At 46.2% G+C, this 26,673-nt stretch overlaps 3 protein-coding genes across 10 annotated transcripts in view; 2 read left to right on the plus strand and 1 right to left on the minus strand.

The window, feature by feature from the left end:
* Nucleotides 1-26,673, minus strand: part of NADSYN1 (NAD synthetase 1) — a 55,575-nt gene that overhangs the window by 20,713 nt on the left and 8,189 nt on the right. The window contains exons 1-2 of one of the 4 annotated variants that reach the window (XM_056527592.1): nt 3,858-4,023; nt 957-1,017 (exon numbers count right to left, since the gene is read on the minus strand). In XM_056527592.1, the coding sequence (XP_056383567.1) occupies nt 957-1,017; nt 3,858-3,942 (146 nt within the window). In that variant the 5' untranslated portion in view covers nt 3,943-4,023. Of the gene's footprint in view, nt 1-366; nt 511-688; nt 823-956; nt 1,018-3,857; nt 4,024-26,673 lie in introns of those variants that run through there. The other 3 variants (XM_056527593.1, XM_056527594.1, XM_056527595.1) reach the window with 3 other exon arrangements.
* Nucleotides 1-26,673, plus strand: part of LOC130277191 (embryonic protein UVS.2-like) — a 68,871-nt gene that overhangs the window by 20,194 nt on the left and 22,004 nt on the right. For 3 of the 4 annotated variants that reach the window (XM_056527597.1, XM_056527598.1, XM_056527599.1), the window contains exons 2-3: nt 25,364-25,391; nt 25,751-25,822. In XM_056527597.1, coding sequence (XP_056383572.1) covers nt 25,364-25,391; nt 25,751-25,822 — 100 coding nt within the window. Of the gene's footprint in view, nt 1-23,191; nt 23,291-25,363; nt 25,392-25,750; nt 25,823-26,673 lie in introns of those variants that run through there. The other variant, XM_056527596.1, reaches the window with a different exon arrangement.
* Nucleotides 12,373-18,575, plus strand: LOC130277189 (uncharacterized). 2 transcript variants are annotated; one of them, XR_008845391.1, is made up of 2 exons: nt 12,373-18,279; nt 18,461-18,575. XR_008845391.1 is itself a non-coding variant. In XM_056527591.1 (2 exons), the coding sequence occupies exon 2, from the start codon at nt 13,100-13,102 to the stop codon at nt 18,026-18,028; it is 4,929 nt and encodes a 1,642-aa protein (XP_056383566.1). In that variant the 5' UTR covers nt 12,373-12,583; nt 12,765-13,099; the 3' UTR covers nt 18,029-18,532. The 2 variants fall into 2 exon arrangements, 1 of the variants encoding a protein (XP_056383566.1); XM_056527591.1 differs by having other exon boundaries at nt 12,373-12,583; nt 12,765-18,532.

Raw genomic sequence — 26,673 nt, forward strand, 5'->3', positions numbered from 1 at the left:
TGCTCATAGCAACCAATCAGATGGCTTCTTTAATTTTTGAAAAGGCCTGTGAAATATGAAAGAAGCAATCTGATTGGTTGCTATGGGCAACTCAGCAACTTTTCCTCTGGACAGGTTTTGATAAATCTCCCCCATAGTGTTTGGAGCGTTGCAGTTGCCCATAGCAACCAGATTGCTTCTTTCATTTTTCACAGGCCTTTTTTCAAAATGAAAGAAGCCATCTGATTGGTTGCTATGGGCAACTGCACCCTTCTTCCTCTACACAAGTTTTGATAAATCTCCCTTACAACTAGTGTTGAGCGCAAATATTCGAATAGCAAATTTTTATCGCGAATATCGGCACTTCCAGAGAACACTGATCCCTACCTACTTTTAGTTTGTGGGCCAATGAGTAGGAGGCAAATACACTTGTCAGAGGTTAGCAACATCCCTAGCAACCAATAGGAAAGTAGTTAGTTGATGGAAACTATGGAATGTCTCATGGAAAAAAAAGTTAACGAATACGCGAAATTTGCGTATATAGGACAAATATTCATCCATATATTTGTGAAATATCGCAAATTCGAATATGGCCTATGCCGCTCATCACTACCTATAACGTCTTCCCCCCATAGCAACCTCTACAGGCATAATGTGGTATTACACTTGTCAGGGATGGACAGCGGTCACTCATATTTTAATGCCTCACCTCAGTCCATCCCTGACACACTCATTTGAATAGGCCAAGTCTTGGTCTATGGGGAGAGAGGGGCTAAACAAGGGACCCCCATTTATTATATTCATATCGGAATGACAAGAGGTCGCCATCTTTAGCCTGACCCTTTATGGAAACATACTGCCCAACACTTAACCTTTGACCTACAACCAAACAGAGTTCTTTATCTAGGTGGAGGGGCTGACACAAAAGGGAAAAGTACAAAACTCCCTGATAAAGCAACGTACATGACTAAACTCACCAAATCTCTAGTTCTGGGCCCAGGCGATACCGAGCACCTTTTGCTTTTGCAATCTCAATACCTGAAAAATAATTTAGAAATATAAGGATATTTATATATATATATATATATATATATATATATATATATATATATATATATATATTTATAGGATTTATTTATGGGATGTCTCAATACCATTTTTTTAAGACCAAGTACGAGTACTGACACTTTTAGCCTTAGGCAAATATGAGGCTCTCACCAATGCTCATATGTCCCCAATAGTTAGGTAGGGAATCCCCCCCCCCCCCCCCCTACTATTAGCTAAAAGTCCCCAGTAGGTAGGGCAGTGTTTCCTAACCGGGGTGCCTCCAGGTGTGGCAAAACTACAACTCCCATCATGCCTGGACAGCCAAAGGCTGTCCAGGCATGCTGGGAGTTGTAGTTTTGCAACATCTGGGTGCACCCTGGTTGGGAAACACTGAGGTAGGGAATCCTCCTTAGTATAAGCTAAAAGTCCCCAGTTGGTAGGGAACTCCCCATATTAGGCAGGTAGGTAGGCAGAGGGTACCCTTTCCCCCTTATTAGGTAGAAGCCCCCAGGAGTTATTAGGTAGAAGCCCCCAGGAGATATTAGGTAGAAGCCCCCTGGAGATATTAGGTAGAAGCCCCCTGGAGATAGGTAGGGAATCCCTCCATATTATGTAGAAGCCCCCAGTAGGTAGGTAGAGAATCCTGCCCCACTAAGTTAAAAGGGTACTCCACTGGAAAACATTTTTTTAAATGAACTGGTGCCAGAAAGTAAAACAGATTTGTAAATTACTTCTATTTAAAAATCTTAATCCTTCCAGTACTTATCAGCTGCTGTATGATCCACAGGAAGTTATTTTCTTTTTGAATTTCCTTTCTGTCTGACCACAGTGCTCTCTGCTGATGCCTCTGTCCACTTTAGGAACTGTCCAGAGCAAGAGCAAATCCCCATAGAAAACCTATCTGCTCTGGACAGTTCCTAAAATGGACAGAGGTGTCAGCAGAGAGCACTGTGGTCAGATGGAATGGAAATTCAAGAAGGAAAGAACTTCCCGCGGATCATACAGCTGCTGATAAGTACTGGAAGAATTAAGATTTTTAAATAGAAATTATTTACAAATCTGTTTAACTTTCTGGCACCAGTTGATTTAAAAAAAAATGTTTTCCAGTGGAGTACCCCCTTTAAAGCCCCAATAGGTCGGTAGGAATTAGGTTGAAGCCCCGGGTAGGTAGGGAATCCCCCCTATTAGGTAGAAGTCCTTGAAAGATAGGTAGGGAATCCCCCTTAGGTATTACGTAATACGGGGATACCCTTCCTAACTACTGGGGGCTTCTACCTAACAGGGGTCTAGAGCCACTTCTGCTGTTACATTAAGAAAAGTATTGGTAATTAGTTATCGGTGATTACTTGTATTTACTTTAAAAAGTACGGGACACACACATATATATATATATATATATATATGCGCCTTTGGCTGTCTGGGCACGCTGGGAGCTGTAGTGGTTGGGAAACACTGGTATATTGCAGCATAAGAAGGAATGGCAGCAAGCAGAGATCTTGAAAAACGTGATAAATTGTCACGGAATACAGTAGAATACCCCTTTGAATATATTATTGGGCTTCTGTACATCACTGAGCTCTGCACTCTGAAGGGGACAATTTGCCTCCATTGTTGTGATCGGTTAGGGTCCTATCAGTCAGACCTCCACCGATCAGCTTTGAGGCAGGGTCTCCTTATAATTTCAGTACAGTACAGTGATCCCTCAACAATGGCCTCAACATACAATAGTTTCAACATACAATGGTCTTTTCTGGACCATTGTAACTTGAAACAAGACTCAACATACAATGCTTTGGAATCTGCGAAATGTGTCAATGGCTGGAAGAACCGACCAATCAGAATGGATATTTCACTGGTAAAACCCCCTGTGTATGCACTGACTGGTGTTTGGTAGCGCCCCCTACAGTACAGTGAGGTATTACATGTTCTGTACTCTTTACCTGCCAGGGTTAGCTGCTCCTTTGGACACAGGGTGAGGGCGGCTCCATTTTCCTTTTTTTTAGGACATTGCGTGTTCTGTACAGGACCCTGAAGAAGCTTCAGTCCTCTACATAGACCAGTGTTTCCCAAAGAGGTTGCCTCCAGCTGTTGCAAAACTACAACTCCCAACATGCCCGGACAGCCTTTGGCTGTCCGGGCATGCTGGGAGTTGTAGTTTTGCAACAGCTGGAGGCACCCTGCTTGGGAAACACTGAACTAGACAGTGATTTACAGCTCCCAGCAGATCTTTCTTACTTTTATATGTAAGGATTTGCTTTATCTATATTAGTTATCTACTTATTTTTCTTTAATCCTCACTTTTTCCTATTTTTGGACGACATTTTGGTGGCTTCAGAACCAATTACCAGGTTTCCATAGGAGTTATGGTCTCAACATACAATGGTTTCAACATACAATGGTCGTCCTGGAACCAATTAATATTGTAACTTGAGAGACCACTGTATGTGTTTTTCTTTGGGGGGGGCAGGAGGGTTTTCCAGTAGGGGGGCATGTAGGTCCCATGGATGACTCCTAAGTCTCCTGTTTTTCCAAGATCTCTGCTTGCTGCCATTAATTCTTATATGTTCTGTATTCTTTTCATGCAAGCAATAACCGGTGTTTCCCAATCAGTGTGCCTCCAGCTGTTGCAAAACTACAACTCCCAGCCTCCAGCTGTTGCAAAACTATAACTCCCAGCATGCCCGGACAGCCTTTGGCTGTCTGGGCATGCTGGGAGTTGTAGTTTTGCAACAGCTGGAGGCACACTGGTTGGGAAACACTGCAATATACTATAAAAGGATAGGGAAGCATTGTGCAGGAGATGTTTATCATGTGTTTTGTCTGTCACTTACTCTGTAAGATTCTATGGAGATTCCCTTCAAAATCCAAAGCCCATTGGTTCAGGGAGCAGGTGGCCAGAGTGACCTTCCTGCCCATGGTGCAGCAGAGTTCAGGAGAGTCTGCAGACTATTCCTCCTGATACATTGTATCCCTGTGTGCCAGCAGTAGCCCCAGCACTTCCTCCTCCTGTACTGACACCTCCCAGCAGCTCACAGATCACTTCCTGCCTCTTACTGTTTGTTAGTGCGTGTGTGCATGTAGTGAATAGCAACTTGTGACCTGGCCATCTGCTGCAGGACTACAACTCTCAGCATGCACTGACAATTTTAGGCTCTGCTGCAGCTGGAAAGCCACAAGTTGTGCTTGAATGATACAGAACAGACTCCCCCAGCTGTTGCAAAAATAAAACTCCCTAAGGGTACGTTCACACGTGCAAATTTTTTTGCGGGTTTTCTGCTGCGTATTTGAAAGGGGGCGGGCTCTTCTCGGCTATCCGCAGCAGATTTTCCACGGCGGAATTTACGGAATGTAATGTAAATTCCACCGCGGAAAATCTGTTGCGGACAGCCGAGAAGAGCCCGCCCACTTTCAAATACGCAGCGGAAAACCCGCAAAAAAATCCACTTGTGTGAACGTACCCTAAGGCTGGGTTCACACAACGTTTCGAGTGGATCCAACTGGGGGGAGTGAAAACCGGGCGCTCCCGTACCCCAGCCGGACCCGGCCCATATCTCATTCATTTGAATGAGCCGACCGGAGTCAGATAGTGACAAATTTTTGCCCTGTATCCGGTTTGGTAACCGGACCTAAAACCGCGGTATACCACAGTCTTAGGTCCGGTCAGAAAACTAGATACGGGGCAAAAATGAGCCGACCTGAGTTACTATTTGATTCCGATTGGCAAATTTTTTGCCCCGTATTCGGTTTTGTAACCGCACCTAAAACCGCGGTGTACCATGGTTTTAGGTCCGGTCAGAAAATCTATGAGATACAGGCTGGGTCCGGCTGTGATACCGGAGTGCCTGGTTTTCAGTCCCCCCAGCCGGATCGGGTGACCGTATCATCAAAACATAGTGTGAACCCACTTTAAAAGGGATACACAAGATGTCTGATCATGGGGGTCCTGCCGCTAGGGACCCCCGCTATGTCCGGGCCGGCGGCGGCGGCCAGAACACGGACGTTTGGAGCATCCGTGTTCGTGACGTCACGCCACCGCCCTTCTATTCATGTTTATTGGAGGGGGTGTGGCGGCTTTAGTCGGCAGTCATCCGGCATGGAGCGGTGTTGGCTGAGGTGCCGCAGCGAAGATCACGGGGTTCCCCAGCTGCGGGAACCCCGCAATTAGACATCTATCCTGTATCTAAGATGTTTTCCGGCAGAGTATTCCTTGAAAAAACACTTTACAAAGACCAATATTTCCCCTAATACAGTGGGCATATAGTGGTAGATATAAACTCTATCCAGACCATATAAGTGATTACAGTGCAGTTATATCAATTGACTACAGGGGGTGTCTTCATGAAGTCATCCTCTTTCTCTATTTTTCTCTATCCGTTCCAGCTCAACATAATGGGGAGGGGGAATTATCAACTGGGGTCCACCTACAACATAATGGGGGGAATTTATTATTTGGGCAGATTTTTGCGGAATGCGAAACCTGCTGCGCAAGTGTGTAGTTTACCCATTTGCTGCGCAAAATTTATTATATTCTACGTGTCTCTTGATCACATCTTATTTTGCACTTTCTTTGTGTTGTCTGCGCCGGCTTTGTCATTTTTCTTACTGTGCGCTTCCAATGGGCAGGGTTAGCAGATGCACTGGTTATTGCACTAAATGTATCAATTGCGCAAAAATTATTTGGCCAGCTGGCGTAGGAATGTATGTGAGCTTTTCACTCTGTTGTGCACTGAGTGATGTGCGCAACAAAATACATTTTGTGCAGCTACCGGGAAAACCACACACTTGCGCAGTGTGTTTCCCAAAAATCTGCGCTAATGGTAAATTATCCTAATGACTGGATGCTGTCTCAAGACCACACTCCGGTGCCAGTGCGCGAACCCTGTCCCACTGAAAAGAAGAAAGTGAATCAGCAATGGAGTTCAGCACTCCAGGTACAAGTACAGCAATAAAATGAGCAGGCAAAACCAAATCCCGCAATTCCAAACGGCGCAAAAAACGCAGCACCGCCGGCAAATTAGAAGTCTGGTTATTGATCGCATGAACCACACCCATATTGTCACAACGGAAACGAACACGCCTACCGCACAACCTATCATCCCAAATATCTGTTGCCAACACAATTGGAAACCGTATCAACAATACCAGATTAAACAACAGGCCTTCCTGCCGCATAGACTCAGGCCACTAATCGGCACACTACTGCCAGCCAAAAAAGGCCCCAAAGCCCCGCAAGCCCACCGTGTCCATGAACAGTTACAAGGCAGAATCCTCCACTGCCTTGGCCATCCAGACTGAACCCCCATTGTACACTGCCAAAAAAGACTCCAAAACCGCCAAATCTGCCCGCACATCCGTAGACATACAAACAAAATGGTGAGCCACCAAGACCCCGGTTGTCGCCATAGCCAAACGCCTACAAAACATCCACCCCATAGGCAAAAACCTACCAGCAAAATTCAACTTACCTAACAAAGACTGCACCACAACGACACTTCCGGCAACAGGCCACACATCCCCGTAAATCCTCCAGCTTATCCTCTGGAAGGCGGCCCTCCATATGCTCAGTGTCTATAACGATGCCCAAAAATTTAATTATCGTCGCTGGACCCTCGGTCTTGTCACTGGCCAACGGAACACCAAAGCGGCGAGCCACCGGCTCCATGGTATGTAACAGTACTTAACAGACCCTCGACCCCGCCAGGCCCAAAAAGTCATTGAGGTAGGGAAGCTCCGAGGACCAGTCAGCCTCCTGCTGCACCACCCATTCCAGAAAACAACTGAAAGCCTCAAAATAGGCGCACAAAATTGAGCAACCCATTGGCTGCTAACGAATCCCCAACAACCGAAAACTCTCTGAATGCATCTACAACAACCAAAACGCCAATTGCACATCCATTTTTGCCAACAAGGCCCTGTGCCCAAACTCACAAACCCATTTGACAGCTTCATCAAAAGATATATAAGACACCGAACACGCCCCTTCGGCAATCCCATCATTCACTGACGCCCCAGCCGGATGTGACAGGTAATGGATCATCTGGAACTTCCCCGGCTCCTTCTTAGGTACCAAGTCAAGCGCGAAACGACCAACCCTTCCACTGGAGGATCAGCAAAGGGGCTCGCCATTCTGCCCAACGCCACCTCTGCCGCCAACTTAGCCGACACCACCTCCAAGGCCACGTAAGCCGACACCAGATTATGCCCCCTGCTACCAGAAGCCACCGCTGAACTAGGGATCCGAAAACCAAAAGTAAAACCCTCCAACAGCAACGCTGCCACTGCCCTATTTGGGTACCGGCTTAAAAACGGCCACATCTCTGCTACCCTCACTGGAGTCACTCCTGGCCTGCAAAGCCTCCACTACCTTTCCTGTACCCCCTTTAAAACACTGCATGTAGCTATGTGCCCCACCACAGCTGGAACACTCATGTTTAAAGCGACAGTTGGAGGAGAACCTGCAGGACCCCTCGTTGAACTACCAACAGCAACCGCCGGCTGCCCCCTGAAACGGCTGAGACCCACCCCTCGGAGCCGCCATAAGGCGCATACATAAACCTATGTCCTTGTGATCCCACCGCAAGGACGGACGCACTGCCTTTAATGAAACTATTTGTCATACCTCAGCCTCCCCCATACATGCGATAGGCCTCCCCGATAGCGTCCAAATAGCATAACAAAGCCGCCGCGGGTAAGGAGACACGGGATGCGGCGCGTGTGCGGGGACCGGCCGCCACGCTAACCGCATCCCGGACGGAGGAGACCCTGCGCTCCCGGTCAGCGTGTCTGACCGGGACGGGCAGGGACACCGCAGACTGGGGCAGGGACAGCGAGCACTCCGGTCCAGAGGAGGGGACCGGAACGCTCACTGCTACAACTTCCTTTTTACTCTCCTCCGGCTTCTTGCGGTCCAAATTTAATTTCTCCAGCAGAAGTAACAAAAAAATTTCTACGTACTCATCTTTCCTTAACCTTAACTTTTTGCTTCAGATGAGCCCCGAGCGGCCCCTCAAAGCAAACATACACCTTGCATCCTTGATGGCAGCCACACCCGCAGGCGCAACTGCAGCAACACTCACAGGTGCAAGAACTGTAGCAGGGACCACCCCACTGCCAACACCCCCACTAGACACTGACACTGAGGCCAACTCCCCAGCTGCCCCAGCCCCGCGACCCGCCACCCCCCACACCGGACCCGCTCCACACCACCACGGAACACAGAAGGACGATCAGCCGCCATCAACGCTACAGAGGAAGACCGCTCCACATGATCCACCACCTCACCGTCCTCCAGGTCAGAAGAAAAAACGGGACTGTACGCCCAGCCACCATGCTGTCCCCTGTCTCGATGATAACTCTTCCCCTTACCAACCCTTAACCCTTTGAAGACCAAGGGACGTATTTGCTGCATGTTTTTAATTGCCTGATACAGGCAATTAAAAACATGGGTCAAATACGTCCCTTGGTCTTCAAAGGGTTAACTAACCTCCTAACCCCACCCCTTGAACTATACTATTTACCATTATCTCCCCCTTTACCATTATCTCCAGCCACGACTGACCACTTCTCTCTTAAAGTAACAGACCCCCTTATAAAATACATGCTGTCCATTGGAACTACTAAACCCCTTGTCAAGGCGCTATTCCGCTACAGGTTCCCCTCTGCTACATCTGCTTACATCGTGCCCCTAGTTCTGCTTCCCCTGTGGAGGTATGGAGGGGGGGAGGTCAGGCACTAAGAGGTACAGTACTGAGTTGGAGGTAATTATTTTGAGGGGAATTTTTACTATGTGGGGGCACTAGGGGGCATGTTAATTTAGTGGGGCACTAAGAAGCATTATAATATCACAGCAAAAGAAAACATCCACACAGAGGTCTGTGCACCTGCTGGGGTCCCGGTAATCTGTCCCCCACCCTGAGTCCCTCCCTGCACAGCTCCAGAACTAAAAGGATAAGTGACTGTACTGTATTCTGTATGTAATGAGGGCCCCCATAACAGGATCTGTTCCACCTGATGTAATCCACTTTGATCTTCCTACATGTGCAGGAGGAGGAACAGATCTGGGCCCAGACTCCCCCAGCAGGTGAATAGAACAAATCAGTTTATTGTAAGAGAAAATCAATGCAACTATTCAATAGCATGTGAGACGTCAATTGTGATTAATACTATTTGTCTATCTATCTCATATCTATCTATCTATCTATCTCATATCTATCTATCTATCTATCTATCTATCTATCTCATATCTATCTATCTCATATTTAGCTATCTATCTATCTCATATCTATCTCATATCTATCTATCTCCTATCTATGTCATATCGATCTATCTCATATCTATCTATCTCCTATCTATGTCATATCTATCTATCTCATATCTTTCTCCGATCTATCTATCTCATATCTATCTATCGCATATCTATCTCATATCTATCTATCTATCTCATATCTATCTCATATCTATCTATCTATCTATCTCATATCTTTCTCTGATCTATCTATCTCATATCTATCTATCTATCTCATATCTATCTATCTATCTCATATCTATCTCGTATCTATCTATCTATCTATCTCATATCTCTCTATCTATCTACACTGCTCAAAAAAATAAAGGTAACCCTAAGATAACACATCCTAGATCTGAATGAATGAACGAATCGTATGAAATACTTTTATCTTTACATAGTTGAATGCGCTAACAACAAAATCACACAAAAATTATCAATGGAAATCAAATGTATCAACCCATGGAGGTCTGGATATGGAGTCACACTCAAAATCACAGTGGAAAACCCCACTACAGGCTGATCCAACTTTATGTAATGTCCTTAAAACAAGTCACAATGAGGCTCAGTAGTGTGTGTGGCCTCCACGTGCCCGTATGACCTCCCTACAACACCTGGGCATGATCCTGATGAGGTGGAGGATGGTCTCCTGAGGGATGTCCTCCCAGACCTGGACTAAAGCATCCGCCAACTCCTGGACAGTCTGTGGTGGATGGAGCGAGACGTCCCAGATATGCTCAATCTGATTCAGGTCTGGGGAACGGACGGGCCAGTCCATAGCATCAATGCCTTCCTCTTACAGGAACTGCTGACACACTACAGCCACATGAGGTCTAGCATTTGTGATGTCCCAGTATGGGATGATGATGCATGTCCCCAGGGTCCCCCTTATAGTATCTGCATAATGCATATATGTTTGTATTATAAATGTGTACTGTTTCTTTAATGTTTGTACCACATGATTGTTACCCAGGAGGCTCCAGTGACCAGATGATCCCACAAGTGACCTATGGGCTCCTTGCACAGCCCCCCTATATAACCAGGGGAGGGGCTGCCATCTCTCTCTTTCCTGCTGAGGTCCAGTGCAGTCAAGTTGTTCCAGTGTCTGTGTATTGGAGGCCTCAAGCCTAAAGTCCTGCATCCACAAGTCAGTCAGTAAGTCGTCATCTTATTGTCAGTCACCATCTCTGTCAAGTCCATCTGTAGTCACCGTGGCCTGCACTAAAGTCAGCACCTGGCCAGCCTCCGAGAAGGCGACTGTAGAGCAGATCTTTGAAGGGCTTTACCAGGTATTTGAGTCACATTCGCCATCAGAGGTACGTCTCCGGCTGTATGAAAGGCAACAAAAGCCAGGTGAGACCTTGAGAGCATTTGCCTTAGCCAGGGGTCAAGTCCTGGGAAAAAAAAGTGTGGGAACTCACCCAGGATTTCCACTTAAAGGGGTACTAGACATCTGCCACTGGGGACCCCCGCATTCTTCCAGCTGCACCCGGCGTTCGTTTAGAGCGTTGGGTGCAGCACCGGTGGCTCGTGACGTCACGCTCACAGCCCTTCAATGCAAGTCTATGGGAGGGGGTGTGATGGCCGTCACGCACCCTCCCATAGACTTGCATTGAGGGGGCATTACTGTGATGTCACGAGCCTCTGCCCCGCATCACCAGTCATCCGGCACGGAGCGACGTTCACTCCGTGCACCGGATGTCTGGAGTGCCGCAGCCGAGATCGCCGGGGTCCCCAGCAGCAGGACCCCCCTGATCTGACATCTTATCCCCTATCCCCTTATCCCCTAATGGGAACTGCGTTCCTGCTGTGGAAAAAGTGCAGGAACTCCGTTCTCATGAGTTCCTGCAGGACTTGAGCCCTGGCCTTAGCCCTACAGAATGCCCTAGAGACTGTTCAAAAACTAGATGGCATAACTCCCGAGCAGGGCAACAAGGTGTTCATGGACAGATTTATCCATGGGGCTCATAATAAGTGGGACAAAGCCCAGCTGAGAATGTTCGCAGTAGAAAACCCCAGTCTGTCCTTCCCCCCTTTTAAGAGACTGGCTATTCAAGTCATAGAGTCCGGGACAGAGTCAGAGGGAGTTTGCGCACCTGTCCCAGAGCCACTAGGTGCGTTTGCTAGGCCCATACCACCACCATCTCTGCCCCCCGTCCCAGTGTCGGTGATGGTGGTGGAGTCAACGGAGTCGTCAACATTGCTAGAAGGTAGCACAAGGCTTTCAGTAAACACCCCACAGACTTTGGGCGCACGTCTATGATCCAGCACAGAATTCTCACCGGCAACAGCCCATTTATTAAAGAAAGACACCGTCAGGTCGCGCCAGGCATGTATCAGACTGTCCAGAAAATGCTGGCCGACATGAAAGAGGCGGATGTCATTCAAGAAAGTAAGAGTCCCTGGGAGGCGCCCGCGCCCCTAGTATTGGTCAGGAAGAAAGATGGGACTATTCGCTTTTGTGTCGACTACAGGAAGTTGAACAATGTCACTCACAAAGATGCTTATCTTCTACCCAGAATCTATCTATCTCTTATCTGTCTCATATTAATCTATCTATCTCTTATCTATCTATCTCATATTAATCTATCTATCTATCTCATATCTATCTATTTATCTATATCATATCTATCTATCATCTATTTATATCATATCTATCTATCTCATATCTATCTATTTATCTATATCATATCTATCTATCATCTATTTATATCATATCTATCTCATATCTATCTATCTATCTATCTATCTATCTCATATCTATCTATTTATCTATATCATATCTATCTATCATCTATTTATATCATATCTATCTATCTCATATCTATCTATCTATCTATCTATCTCATATCTATCTATCTATCTATCTCATATCTATCTCATATCTATCTATCATCTATTTATATCATATCTATCTATCTCATATCTATCTATCTATCTATCTATCTATCTATCTATCTCATATCTATCTATCTATCTATCTATCTATCTCCTATCTATCTCATATCTATCTACCATCTATTTATATCATATCTATCTATCTCATATCTATCTGTGCTGCCTTCGCAATGTATTTTACATGCTTGGCACTCAGCAGGGTCTGTTCCTTTAAGACCCTCCATTTTCTTGAAGCCTAGAGGCGGGCCTTCTCTCTAAAGCATAGGACTAGCTCCGGCATGTCTCATTCATTCCAGCTCCAGCCACCACAGTGACCAGATCCACAGGACTTCTTAAAGCTAATACAGCCTGCAAATCTGATAAATACCAAAGCCTGTGAGTAAGGAATTGTTAGTTATCTTGTGTAGAGAGATGCTCGGCATTTGTAGATAGATAATGTGTTTTCAGTGTGTAGTAAGTGAGCACATGTTAGACCATATCTATGTATTAGCAATGCATAATGTAAGGCACTTGAATAGCCATGCTTATATCTGTCTTTCATATGTTTGTTTTACAGTTTTACCGCACTTTCATTATATCTCAGTAAAGATTACATCAGTTAAGCAAACCAGCGTGTCTTTCCTTGAGATTCGGTATAAACTTGATGTGAAGCTGTGTCCACGAGACAGCGGAGACATTATAGTAAAAAGGCTTTTAAAACGTTATCAGAAGCAGTTAATCAGCTTTGAATCGTCCGCAGCAGTAAAAAAGACTCATAAATCCTGTGCCCTGCAGTCTGTGTCGGAGTAAGGGCGCGAAGCACTAGAAAGTGAAACTAATTCTCTCACGTGCTATAACACCGCTGTGCTGTGTCCAGTCATCATCATTATCTACGCTGCCAGCTAAATCAAGATGCAGAACCCAGAGAACAGCACTCTGACAGTTAACCCTCAATGCTCCTATAAAGAGGAAGACACCTTGCCAAGAAGTAGATCTAGGTGCACAACATTGTCTAGAGCGTCCAGTCAAACAAATCTAACTTCGGTTAGCGCCGATGCATCAAGATTTAAACGCCATAGTTCTAGACACTCAAGCACCACCAACCTGTCATCCGCTAGCGCCATAGCAACTAAGGCAAGAGCGAAAGCAGAGGCAGCTTGTGCAATGGCGTCCTATGCAAAGCAGGAAGCTGAATTGATGAAAGAACAAGCTGAAGTGCAAGCATCTTTACACTTACTGCAACAGCAGAAAAACGCTGCAGCAGCCTTAGCCGAGGCAGAAGTTCTCACAAGGGCTGCCGAAGCTCAGTTCGCTGACATAGAAACCCAGATGTCACCCCTCAGCGCAAGCCAACGTACCCGTGAGTACATACAGTCACAAGCAACCATGTACACTGACCAGCAGTTCAATTATGCACCAAGACCATCAATAAGCAACTTTGATACTATGCAACACTGCAAGACTGAATTAGAACCTCAGGGTAGGAAGTCAAGTGGTCGCATGCTCAGAGACCAATCTGCCAACCTGACAAGAGTGCAAACGGATGCTGATGTACTCCCTCCTCAAGCAAATACAAGTCTGGATTATAGCAGAAAGACTTACAATAGAGGAGAACAAAGCAGACTTAGTCAATTACCTGATCAGCCTTACCAGCCGCAGCCATACCCTGAGTTTACACCCAGGAAGTATTCACCAGATGCAGCAAGAGCTACAGAGGTAGCAAGATTCCTGATGCGCCGTGAGATAGTGAGCGCTGGTCTCATGAAATTCGACGACCGTCCAGAAAACTACTGGGCCTGGAAGTCATCTTTCCTAAGCGGTACCCAAGACTTAGATCTGACAGACAGAGAAAAGCTTGATCTGCTCGTCAAATGGCTAGGACCAGAGTCCACTGAGCAAGCCCAAAGAATCAGATCAGTACATGTTCATGACGCAGCAGCAGGACTTGCAATGGTGTGGAGGAGACTAGAACACTGCTATGGGTCACCTGAAGTGATTGAAGATGCTCTTCTGAAGAGGATAGAAAACTATCCAAGAATGACAAACAAAGACAATCAAAAGCTGAGAGGGTTTGGGGACCTACTCTTAGAAATAGAAGCCGCTAAGTCTAGTGGACATCTGCCAGGTCTCTCATACTTAGATACAGCACGTGGAGTTGATCCCATAATCGAGAAACTTCCTTTCAACTTGCAGGAAAGGTGGGTCACTCAAGCATCAAGATACAAGAAAGAACATCGAGTCGCATTTCCACCATTTGCCTTCCTTGCTGAATTCATCGTAGACCAAGCTGAAACACGCAATGATCCAAGCTTTGCTTTCCTGAACAAGAGAACTGCAAGCTCCCCAAAGGTAGAGCAAAAACATCCAACGCCTTACAAAGAACGCAGAGCAACAGTTTCTGTACGGAAGACAGAAGTCTCGCCTGAGTCTGCAGTCAATCAGGAAGACAACACAAGTAAGAAAGTTGAGGAGCCAGACAAAATATGTCTCATCCACAACAAGCCTCATCCACTAAGAAAATGTCGCAGTTTCAGAAGTAAGACGTTAGAAGAGCGCAAAGCTTACCTTAAAGACAATCACATTTGTTTCAGATGTTGCGCTTCAATTCAGCATCTTGCAAAAGACTGTACAAAAACAATAAAATGCACAGAGTGCAACAGTGACAAACACCTGTCAGCACTGCACCCAGGACCATCACCATGGAAACAAGAAGTTCCAGCAACTCAAGAAGATCATGGTGGGGAGCAAGGCGAGAGTACAACGCCAGCAGTAACCTCAAAGTGTACTGAGATCTGTACAGAGCAGGGCCGCCCCAGATCATGTTCCAAGATATGCTTAGTCAAGGTGTATCCTGCAGGCTTCAGAGAAAAAGCAATCAAGATGTACACAGTCTTGGATGAACAGAGTAACAGATCTCTGGCAAAAACAGAGTTCTTTGACCTCTTCGGTGACAAAGGAAGTCCAACTCCATACACCCTGAAGACTTGTTCTGGAGTTGTAGAGACAACAGGGAGAAGAGCAAACAACTACATCATTGAGTCATTAGATGGAAAGACAAAGGTGACTCTTCCTACCCTCATAGAATGTGATGAGATACCAGACGACAGGTCAGAGATCCCCACACCTGAAGTTGCTCGTCATCACCCCCATCTGGTGCGAATAGCAGACCAGATACCAGCACTAGATCCAGATGCTGCAATCATCCTTCTACTTGGGAGAGATATCCTCGGACTGCACAAAGTCAGAGAACAGTACAATGGGCCACACAATGCACCATTTGCACAACGCCTTGATCTCGGATGGGTCATCGTTGGAGAAGTATGTCTAGACGGACTCCACAAACCAGAAAAGGTAAATGTCTACAGAACACATCTGTTACAGAATGGTCGTACATCTTGTCTTTGCCCATGTACCAACAGTCTACACATTAAAGAGAGACTTGTAAACCCAACACATCATCGGAGTATCCAGAGGTGCATGGAAGACTTAGCCTCAACTGGAGATACAGATGAACTGGGCTGTAAGGTGTTTGAAAGAACACGAGATGACGACAAGCTAGCACCCTCGGTGGAAGATACTCTCTTCCTTGAGATTATGGACAGGGAAGTCTTCAGAGACAAATCAGGCAGCTGGGTAGCCCCTCTACCCTTCCGGTCACCACGCCATCGCCTTCCTGACAACAAGGTACAAGCAGAGAAACGCTTCACCTCGTTGCAGCACATGCTACAAAGAAAGCCAAATATGAAGAAACACTTCCAAGCCTTCATGCAGAAGATCTTTGATAACGATCAAGCTGAAAAGGCACCACCACTACAAGAGAACCAAGAACACTGGTACTTACCAATATTTGGGGTGTACCATCCTCAGAAACCAGGCCAGATACGGGTAGTATTTGACTCTAGTGCGAAGCACAAAGGCCTCTCACTAAATTATGTCCTTCTCAGCGGACCGGACCTGAACAATACACTCCTTGGAGTACTCATCAGGTTCAGAAAAGAACTCGTAGCAGTGACAGCAGACGTACAACAGATGTTCTACTGTTTCCTTGTTCGTGAAGATCACAGAGACTACTTAAGGTTCCTGTGGTATGCAGACAACGACTTTAACAAAGAAATCACAGAGTACAGGATGAAGGTACATGTGTTTGGAAACAGTCCTTCTCCAGCTGTAGCTATCTACAACCTGAGACGAGCAGCACAGCAAGGTGAAAGACATGGTCAAGAAGCCACACAGTTCGTCATGAAGAACTTCTACGTAGATGATGGACTTGCTTCTTTCTCCAGCAACGAAGAAGCTATCAACGTCCTGAAAAGTACAAGAGAAATGTTGGCAGAATCCAACATAAGACTGAACAAGGTAGCTTCCAACAGCAACAGAGTCATGGAAGCATTTCCAATGGAAGACCGTGCTAAAGACCTCAAAGACTTGGATCTAGGAACAGAATCACCACCCTTGCAAAGAAGTCTTGGGATTAGTTGGGACCTGAAGACTGACAGTTTCACCTTCAGGGTCTCCAGAGAAGAGAAGCCATTCACAAAAAGAGGTGTCCTATCTACAGTCAACAGTCTTTACGACCCCCTGGGGTTCGTAGCACCCATCATCATGCAAGGTAAAGCTCTTTTGAGACAGATCACTACTGAGCAAGAACAAAGTGACTGGGACATACCTCTACCTGAAGAGAAGGAAATGCAGTGGAAGTTGTGGAAAGACTCATTGTTAGAGCTTGAACAACTCAACATCCCTAGACCATACGTATCTGTTTCCTTGTCTGCTACAAAGAGAAGAGAAATATGCATATTCTCTGACGCCTCCACTATGGCTATCGCATCTGTCGCCTACCTTAGGGTAATAGACACTGAGGGACAAAGCCATGTCGGGTTCCTCATGGGAAAATCTAAGCTGGCTCCCAGACCGTCTCACACTGTCCCACGTCTAGAACTTTGTGCTGCTGTCTTAGCTGTAGAGATGGCAGACATGATTACAACAGAACTGGACATCGAGATCCATACAATTAACTTTTATACAGACAGCAAGATTGTGTTAGGATATATTCACAATGCTTCAAGAAGATTTTATACATACGTGGCCAACAGAGTGACACGTATCAGAAAGTCTACAAGTCCAGAACAGTGGCATCACATCAGCACAGACAAGAACCCAGCTGATCATGGGACGAGACTAGTGCCAGCCGCTGCGCTCAAGCAAACTAACTGGTTCGTAGGTCCATCCTTTCTTCGTAAACCAGAAACCAAAGAAACTACTCAGGTAGAGACCTTTCAGCTCATAGAACCAGATCAAGACAAAGAGGTAAGACCTCAAGTGACAGTTTGTAGGACTATAGTTACAAGAGACAGTCTGGGCGCTCATAGATTTGAAAGGTTTTCCAGCTGGAAGTCGCTGACCCGTGCAATCGGAAAACTTAAGGTCACGATCATCAGATGCATCCAGCAGGAAGTCTTTAAAGAAGAAATCCAAGGCCTTCTGAAAACGGAAGAGATTTCTCAACACAATTCGCTCAAGGACTTGTACACCAAGCAAAGGAAACAAGTTCAAAGTCTTGCGGACATTTTCTGGAAGAGGTGGAGACAGGAATACCTGGTGATATTCCAGCCACGCAAGAAATGGCAAGATGACAAGCCCAATTTACAAGTTGGAGACTTTGTCCTACTGAAAGACTCTCAGGCCCACAGGAACGAGTGGCCTATTGGACTCATTGTGGGGACTGATCCTAGTAGTGATGCTAGAGTTAGAAAGGTTGAAGTTAGGATTGTTAGACAGGGCATTCCCAAAGTGTATGCAAGGCCAATTTCTGAAGTAGTTTTACTTCTGTCCAAGGGTTAGTGGCATAACAAAAAGTATGCCAGGTGGGGAGTGTGCTGCCTTCGCAATGTATTTTACATGCTTGGCACTCAGCAGGGTCTGTTCCTTTAAGACCCTCCATTTTCTTGAAGCCTAGAGGCGGGCCTTCTCTCTAAAGCATAGGACTAGCTCCGGCATGTCTCATTCATTCCAGCTCCAGCCACCACAGTGACCAGATCCACAGGACTTCTTAAAGCTAATACAGCCTGCAAATCTGATAAATACCAAAGCCTGTGAGTAAGGAATTGTTAGTTATCTTGTGTAGAGAGATGCTCGGCATTTGTAGATAGATAATGTGTTTTCAGTGTGTAGTAAGTGAGCACATGTTAGACCATATCTATGTATTAGCAATGCATAATGTAAGGCACTTGAATAGCCATGCTTATATCTGTCTTTCATATGTTTGTTTTACAGTTTTACCGCACTTTCATTATATCTCAGTAAAGATTACATCAGTTAAGCAAACCAGCGTGTCTTTCCTTGAGATTCGGTATAAACTTGATGTGAAGCTGTGTCCACGAGACAGCGGAGACATTATACTATCTATCTATAAACTCCAAAAATCTGCTGCAAAAGAGGCTAAATTGAGACACGTGATCCTATTTTGCAGTAAAAAGCACCTTTGGAGTTAATTGAAGGGGGAAGATGTATGCACAGGGGGAAAATCCCCACTTGTAATATGTTTAATAAAGTATGGAGATTCACGAGACGCTTATTAGGGATTAAGGGTAGTATGCACTACACACTAATGTGGGGTAATGGAAATTTTCCAGAAATGGTGAAACTAAAGGAATTTGTTAACTGGGAAAGAAATGGGGTTATTAGAGTTAAAGATTTTGTGATAGAAAGCACGTTAAAAGAGTGGAAAACATTTAATGGGGAATTTAGTATTAGTCAGAGCGAATACTTTTCATACTTACAAATCAAAAGCGCTTTTGAGAAGGAGAAGAACAACCCTAGATGGGCAATAAATAGACATGAGTTAATTGACTATATGTTTGGGCTTCGGTCCTCTCGACAAAGGTATTAGGTAACTTATATAAGGGCCTAGTTAGATTTTCCGTTGAAAAATTTCCTCCAAAGAGTAGGGATAAATGGAAGCAAGTAGTAGGTCAGATCGATGGGGAAGAATGGAGGGAAGTATTCATAAATATTTCCCAATCATCTCTCAACATGAACCATAAAACCTCTATGATAAAGCTGATACATAGGATCCCATATACGCCGGGATTCTTGTATAAGATAGGAAAAAGACTTGACTCTAAATGCCCGAAATGTAATATGGAAGGTGCGGATTTGTCACATATGGTGTGGAGCTGCCCAAAACTGCTTTCCTTTTGGACAGGGGTATTACAATATGGTTGAAACGAAATTGGGTACTAAGATAAGCTTTGATATTAAAACGGCCATTCTAGGGATAGGACTTAGGATGCAGTGTAAGAACAGTGTTCTGATAAAGGCTTTCGGATTAGCTAGAATAATTATTCTTAGGAGATGATTTGCTCCCCAGGGCCCATGTTGGGTTGAGTGGCAGAGGGAAGTTCAACAAATGAGAAGATTTGAAGCTATTTACTATCAGGGAAAAAAGATAGGTCAAAAAGTTGAAAACGAGTGGAAGAAATGGGATGAGGCATCCTAGCTGGTAGTGGGTGGGGGGATAGGGGTGTGGGTGGGATTCATAGGCGTGCGCAGCCTATTGCATTAGGGTGTGCACCCTAAAGCACAAACTCACGCTGTGCGCGTGCATATATATATATGCACACAGTTAGTATAGTTCCCCCACATTAGGTGCAGTATAGTTCCCCCACATTAGGTGCAGTATAAGTCCCACCACATTAGGTTCGCAGTATAAGTCCCCGCACATTAGGTTGGCAGTACAGTTCCCCCACATTAGGTTTGCAATACAGTTCCCCCACATTAGGTTGGCAGTACAGTTCCCCCACATTAGGTGCAGTACAGTTCCCCCACATTAGGTTGGCAGTACAGTTCCCCCACATTAGGTGCCACCTAATGTGGGGGAACTGTACTGCACCTAATGAAGGGGAACTGTACTGCATCTAATGAGGGGGAACTGTACTGCACCTAATGTGGGGGAACTGTACTGCACCTAATGTGGGGGAACTGTACTGCACCTAATGTGGGGGAACTGTACTGCACCAGTACAGTTCCCCTACATTAAGTGCAGTACAGTTCCCCCACATTAGGTGTAGCATAGTTCACCACATTATGTGCAGTACAGTTCCCCTACATTAGGTGCAGTATAGTTCCACCACATTAGGTGCAGTATAGTTCCCCACATTAGGTGCAGTATACTTCCCCCACATTAGGTGCAGTACAGTTTCCCCACATTAGGTTGGCAGTATAGTTCCCCACATTAGGTGCAGTATAGTTCCCCCCACATTAGGTGCAGTATAGTTCACCCCTCATTAGGTGCAGTACAGTTCCCCCACATTAGGTGCAGTACAGTTCCCCCACATTAGGTGCAGTACAGTTCCCCCACATTAGGCTGGCAGTACAGTTCCCCCACATTAGGTGCAGTATAGTTCCCCCACATTAGGTTGGCAGTACAGTTCCACCACATTAGGCAGGCAGTACAGTTCCCCCACATTAGGTGCAGTATAGTTCCCCCACATTAGGTTGGCAGTACAGTTCCCCCACATTAGGCTGGCAGTATAGTTACCCACATTAGGTGCAGCATAGTTCCCCCACATTAGGTTGGCAGTATAGTTCCCCACATTAGGTGCAGTATAGTTCCCCCCACATTAGGTGCAGTATAGTTCACCCCACATTAGGTGCAGTACAGTTCCTCCACATTAGGTGCAGTACAGTTCCCCCACATTAGGTGCAGTACAGTTCCCCCACATTAGGTGCAGTACAGTTCCCCCACATTAGGTGCAGTACAGTTCCCCCACATTAGGCTGGCAGTACAGTTCCCCCACATTAGGTGCAGTATAGTTCCCCCACATTAGGTTGGCAGTACAGTTCCCCCACATTAGGCTGGCAGTACAGTTCCCCCACATTAGGTGCAGTATAGTTCCCCCACATTAGGTTGGCAGTACAGTTCCCCCACATTAGGCTGGCAGTATAGTTCCCCACATTAGGTGCAGTATAGTTCCCCCACATTAGGTTGGCAGTATAGTTCCCCACATTAGGTGCAGTATAGTTCCCACATTAGGTGCAGTATGTTCCCCCACATTAGGTGCGGTATAATTCGCCACATTAGGTGCAGTACAGTTCCCTACAAAAGCAAAATAGACATGGAGGCCACCAGCATCTGGAGGTGCTACCTTCCTACTGGCAGGAAGAGGGGGTTAATTTGAGGGTACTACCTTCTTACTGGGGGGCGGGTTAATCTGGGGGTACTACCATCCTACTGGGGGGGGAGGGGGTTAATCTGGGGGTACTACCTGCCTACTCGGGGCCCCAGATTAACCCCCTCCCCCCCCCCCCCCCGGTAGACCGGTAGTACCGAAGATTAACCACCCTCCCCCCAGCAGGCAGGTAGTACCCCCAGATTAACCCTCTCCCCTCAGCAGGCAGGTAGTAACCCCCAGATTAACCCCCTCCAGCAGGCAGGTAGTACCCCCAGATTAACACCCCCCCTAGTAGGATGGTAGTACCCCCCCCCCCCAGTTTAACCCCCTCTCCCCCCCCTGTAGGAATGCAGTACCCCCCAGATTAACCCTATCCCCCCACCCTGTTAGAAGGTAGTACCCCCCTGATGACCCCCTCCCCCCCCAGTAGGATGGTAGTACCCCCCAGTTTAACCCCCTCTCCCCCCCTGTAGGAATGCAGTACCCCCCAGATTAACCCTATCCCCCCACCCTGTTAGAAGGTAGTACCCCCCTGATGACCCCCTACCCCCCAGTAGGATGGTAGTACCCCCCAGTTTAACCCCCTCTCCCCCCTTTAGGAATGCAGTACCCCCCAGATTAACCCTATCCCCCACCCTGTTAGAAGGTAGTACCCCCCTGATGACCCCCCCCCCCCCAGTAGGATGGTAGTACCCCCCCAGTTTAACCCCCTCTCCCCCCCTGTAGGAATGCAGTACCCCCCAGATTAACCCTATCCCCCCACCCTGTTAGAAGGTAGTACCCCCCTGCCCCCCCAGTAGGATGGTAGTACCCCCCAGATTAACCCTATCCCCCCCCCTGTAGGAAGATAGTACAGTGCCCCAGATTAACCCCCTCCCCCCAGACCCAGTAGGCAGATTGAAATAACATTCTCTCACTCAGCGCGGTAATCCTGCGAACCGCGTACCGTCACGTCACGCTCTGGGGCCGGCGTCCTTGAATACAGCGTGACGTCCTGATGGTCATGTGACGGCAGTAACGCGCCGTCACATGACCGGACCAACAGAAGGTGAGCCAGAGCGGAGCGGGGCACAAACAGGAGTAGGAGGCAGCGCTGTGCGGTGCGCCTGACGGACAGGCGCACTGCACAGCGGGGGGGGGGGGGGGGGCGGGGGTCTGGGCTGGTGAAGGACGGTCGGGCACAGATGGGGGGGTGCTGCAGAGGGTTTTGGTGTCACCCGGTGCGGGCCGCACCGCCACTGGATTAGGGTGTGCCTGGGCACACCCGGCACACCCCGTGCGCACGCCTATGGTGGGATTATTTATATTGTGTAAAGCGAATTTTGAAATGCATTATTGTAATTTTGTAATTTGAAATAAAAAAAATAAATAAATAAAAAGCACCAGAAATTGTGTAAATACACCACATGTAAATGAATGTATAATGATTCGCCATACATCCTCCGAATCGTACAGAGTTGTAATCATAGCCTTCTAATGTACCGCGCCACATTACAGATCCATATAATGCAGATCCATAACACGGACGTTCATATAGTTTACAATTATACATTTTTGTACCTAAAATTGCAATTTGTTCCGCCCCCAGTGAAATGAATGACACCTGCTATAATAAGTAGCTTCGCCCATCAGCTCTCAGTGATACTACTTAGGGATAGCCAGGGGCCATGACACCTCGGGGGGATGTCAGCATCCTGACACCTGATTGGATGATTGGTCTTAGGTTGGGAATATATATATATAGAGGATACTTGGCTACAGTAGAATAGAACAATCCAAATTGTCTATACGGCCATATTGGAGCATTACCTATAGACTTCTGAGGAGTCCTCATAGTCCCTGCAGCATGGACAAGAGAAGATTTAAGAGAAGACTATCCTTCATTCTGCTGGCCTGTATGATCCAGACGTGCCTTGGATGGCCACTGCAGGTAAGAGGACTGCACAACTTTTATTGTTTTTAATGTTTATTTTTTTATTTGGCTTATGGAAAGAATTTCTGCTAATTCATATTGGATTATATTTTGCTAATTCAGCTCATATAGAGAAGCAGAGTCCCATAGCCTAAAATAATGGGACTCTGCTGCAACAGAATTTCCAAGCGAATTTTTTTTTGCCAGATTCAGCTTGGGCACTCCACCGTGTGCACGAAGCCTTTAGTCAATGTTTCCCAACCAGGGTGCCTCCAGCTGTTGTAAAACTACAACTCCCAGCATGCCAAACTTTGTCCTCTTCTGACCCCTATGACTTTTTTTTTAATTTCTCCTTATACGGGCCTGTATTAGGGCATATTTTTTGACCCCTGATCTGTAGCTTTTAACAGTACCATTTTTGCTTTGATGTGATGTTTTTTAAATGAAATTCGGGAGCTGCAGTTAGTTGTTAATTACAACTCCCAGCATGCCCTGATACAGCCTGTGGCTCAGCAGCTGCCCCAAACTCTCAGAATTATGGACTATATAGTAGTATATAGTATAGGTCTGTGTTTTCCAACCAGGGGTGCCTCCAACTGTTGCAAAACTACAAATCCCAGCATGTTGGACTATATAGTAGTATATGGTATAGGTCAGTGTTTCCCAACCGGGGGTGCCTCCAGCTGTTGCAAAACTACAACTCCCAGCATGTTGGACTATATAGTAGTATATGGTATAGGTCAGTGTTTCCCAACCAGGGTGCCTCCAGTTGTGGCAAAACTACAAATCCCAGCATGTTGGACTATATAGTAGTATATGGTATAGGTCAGTGTTTCCCAACCGGGGGTGCCTCCAGCTGTTGCAAAACTACAACTCCCAGCATGTTGGACTATATAGTAGTATATGGTATAGGTCAGTGTTTCCCAACCAGGGTGCCTCCAGTTGTGGCAAAACTACAACTCCCAGCATGCCTGGACAGCAAACGGCTGTCCAGGCATGCTGGGAGTTGTTGTTTTGCAACAGCTGGAGGCATCCTGGTTGGGAAACAATGCCTTAAGTAGATGATCTCTAGAGCTGCTGCATTTTTATAGCTGGGTATTCAGATGAAACTGATGTACCCTCTATATATTGCATGTGTGGTGACCCAGTACAGGATGTTGTCCTGTAAGGTAAACATTGCCTCAGGCACTTCCAGTGTCACTGTTCTGGATCCACTACTCCAGGGTATATTGTGTTATGTATGTATGTTATTTTGTGATTCAAGTTTAGGTAAATTGTTAACAGTGTTATTGTGTCTTTAAGGGAGCTAATGCAGAGTAAACCATAGGATCCTGATGCCCAATGGGAGGCCCCCTAGCTTAGGCCTTAAATAGAGTAAGAGGGCAGGAACTAGTCAGAGAGAGTGTTGGAGGAGAGAAGTGTGGGCTGAGGTACAGTGGGGAGAGAAGTCTGTGGTAACTTAAAGAAGACCTGAGGAGAAGTCAAAAGTCAGTAACCAAGCATCTACAAGAACCCCATTGCACAGGTCCAGTCTACAGTCTCAGATAGCAGTGTAGAATAGAAAGAATAGATAGAAAGCCTCAGGCAACTCTTGGTCCCATAGTCTACAGTCCAGGTCTAGCGCTAAGCTAAAGCTTCGGGGAAATTACAACAGTCAGTCCCAAGTCATCATGGGTGGTGTTAAGTCACAAGTCTAAAACCTAAAAGTCACAGTCTAAACCACAGTCACAGTCAGTCAAGTGAAATGCACCACAAGTCCCAACAAGGCAACGGGCTCCCAAGGGTTACTTTGCATTTCCCCTGCTCTGATCCGTACTGTAAAGAATTTTACCATCATTCCTGCCTTAGAAAAAAATAGTTTTCAATAACCCTGGACCTGTGGTCGTTATTGTCCCCAGCTCTTGGCCCACGAGAACTGTCTAAACCTTGGAGCGTGGTGGTTAATGCTGCCCTGACGTCACGAACCGTGCATCACCCCAGTAGTACACCACACATGTGTTGAATAAATTGGCACTTTATATAATAATAATAATAAAATGTTAATACTATTGTACTACTTCTAATACAATCCTGTTTGTACCTTTATTTCAGATTAATTTTGAAGCCACCAATAAAGAAGGTAGGTGCATGATTTTGCAGATTCATGAAGCCATCCAACATACAATATGTTATCTTGGGATCCTCGCCTATAAGCAACCTGTGGTCTCTCCTTCCCTTTTAGTAAATATTCAGAATCCCAGCCACAAATTGAATGCAGTAAATATAATGGCAGAAAAGAAGGGGAGGAGGGGGATGCAGCTGCAGTTGCTCGCTGTGTCTGAGACTGCATGCTGTGAGAGGGGAGTGGGAGCAGCTGATTGCTTTAGAGCTGAGCACAGCAATAGCATTAGCACCTCCTAAAGGACGAAGAAAGAAACTGTACAGAAACCCGCGTAAGAATGACTCCTAATCTTATTATCTTTATTTTTTCTCTATTAGCAGAGGAAGTGAAGGAAGTTCCAGAAGTTGAGCCTCCAGATGTTTTCAGTATTATTGTAGATTCTAACAAAGGTAAAGATATAAGTGTAAGTGTAAATTGTTAGAATCTAAGGCAGAGTTTCCTAATCAAGCTACCTCCAGCTGTTGCAAAACTACAACTCCCAGCATGCCCGGACAGCCAAAGGCTGTCCAGGCATGCTGGAAGTTGTAGTTTTGCAACAGCTGGAGGCACCCCGGTTGGGAAACACTGATTTAAGGGGCGGGCTGATAACTGTTTGGTCTGTAAGTTTGGTTCCTTTCTTTGACACCCTGACCCTCTTACCAGCTATATAACACTGATCAGGTCTGGTGCAAAGATTCTTGCCACCCTAGGCGAAAGCTAATTTTGCCGCTCCTTGACCCCGCCAATTGGCTCTGCCCTTTGACACGCCCCACCTTGCTACTGGGGTGACACCCTGTAACAAACCCCCTCCTCATGTAATCACCTACTACTGGGGTGACACACTTTAACAAACCTCCTCCTCATATAATCTCCTTACTACTGGGGTGACACACTGTAACAAACCTCCTCCTCATGAAATATCCCTACTACTATGGTGACATACTGTAACAAACCCCCTCCTCGTGTAATTTCCTTACTTCTGGGTTGACACACTGCAACAAACCTCCTCCTTATGTAATCTCCCTACTACTGGGGTGACACACTGTAACAAACCCCCTCCTCATGTAATCTCCTTACTCCTGGGGTGACACACTGTAACAAACCTCCTCCTCATGTAAACTCCTTACTACTGGGGTGACACACTGAAACAAACCTCCTCCTCATGTAATCTCCTTGCTACTGGGGTAAGACACTGTAACAATCCTCCTCATGTAATCTCCTTACTACTGGGGTGACACACTGAAACAAACCTCCTCCTCAT

The sequence above is a fragment of the Hyla sarda genome, chromosome 6 (genome assembly GCF_029499605.1).
Source record: "Hyla sarda isolate aHylSar1 chromosome 6, aHylSar1.hap1, whole genome shotgun sequence".
NCBI classification, from domain to species: Eukaryota; Metazoa; Chordata; class Amphibia; order Anura; family Hylidae; genus Hyla; species Hyla sarda.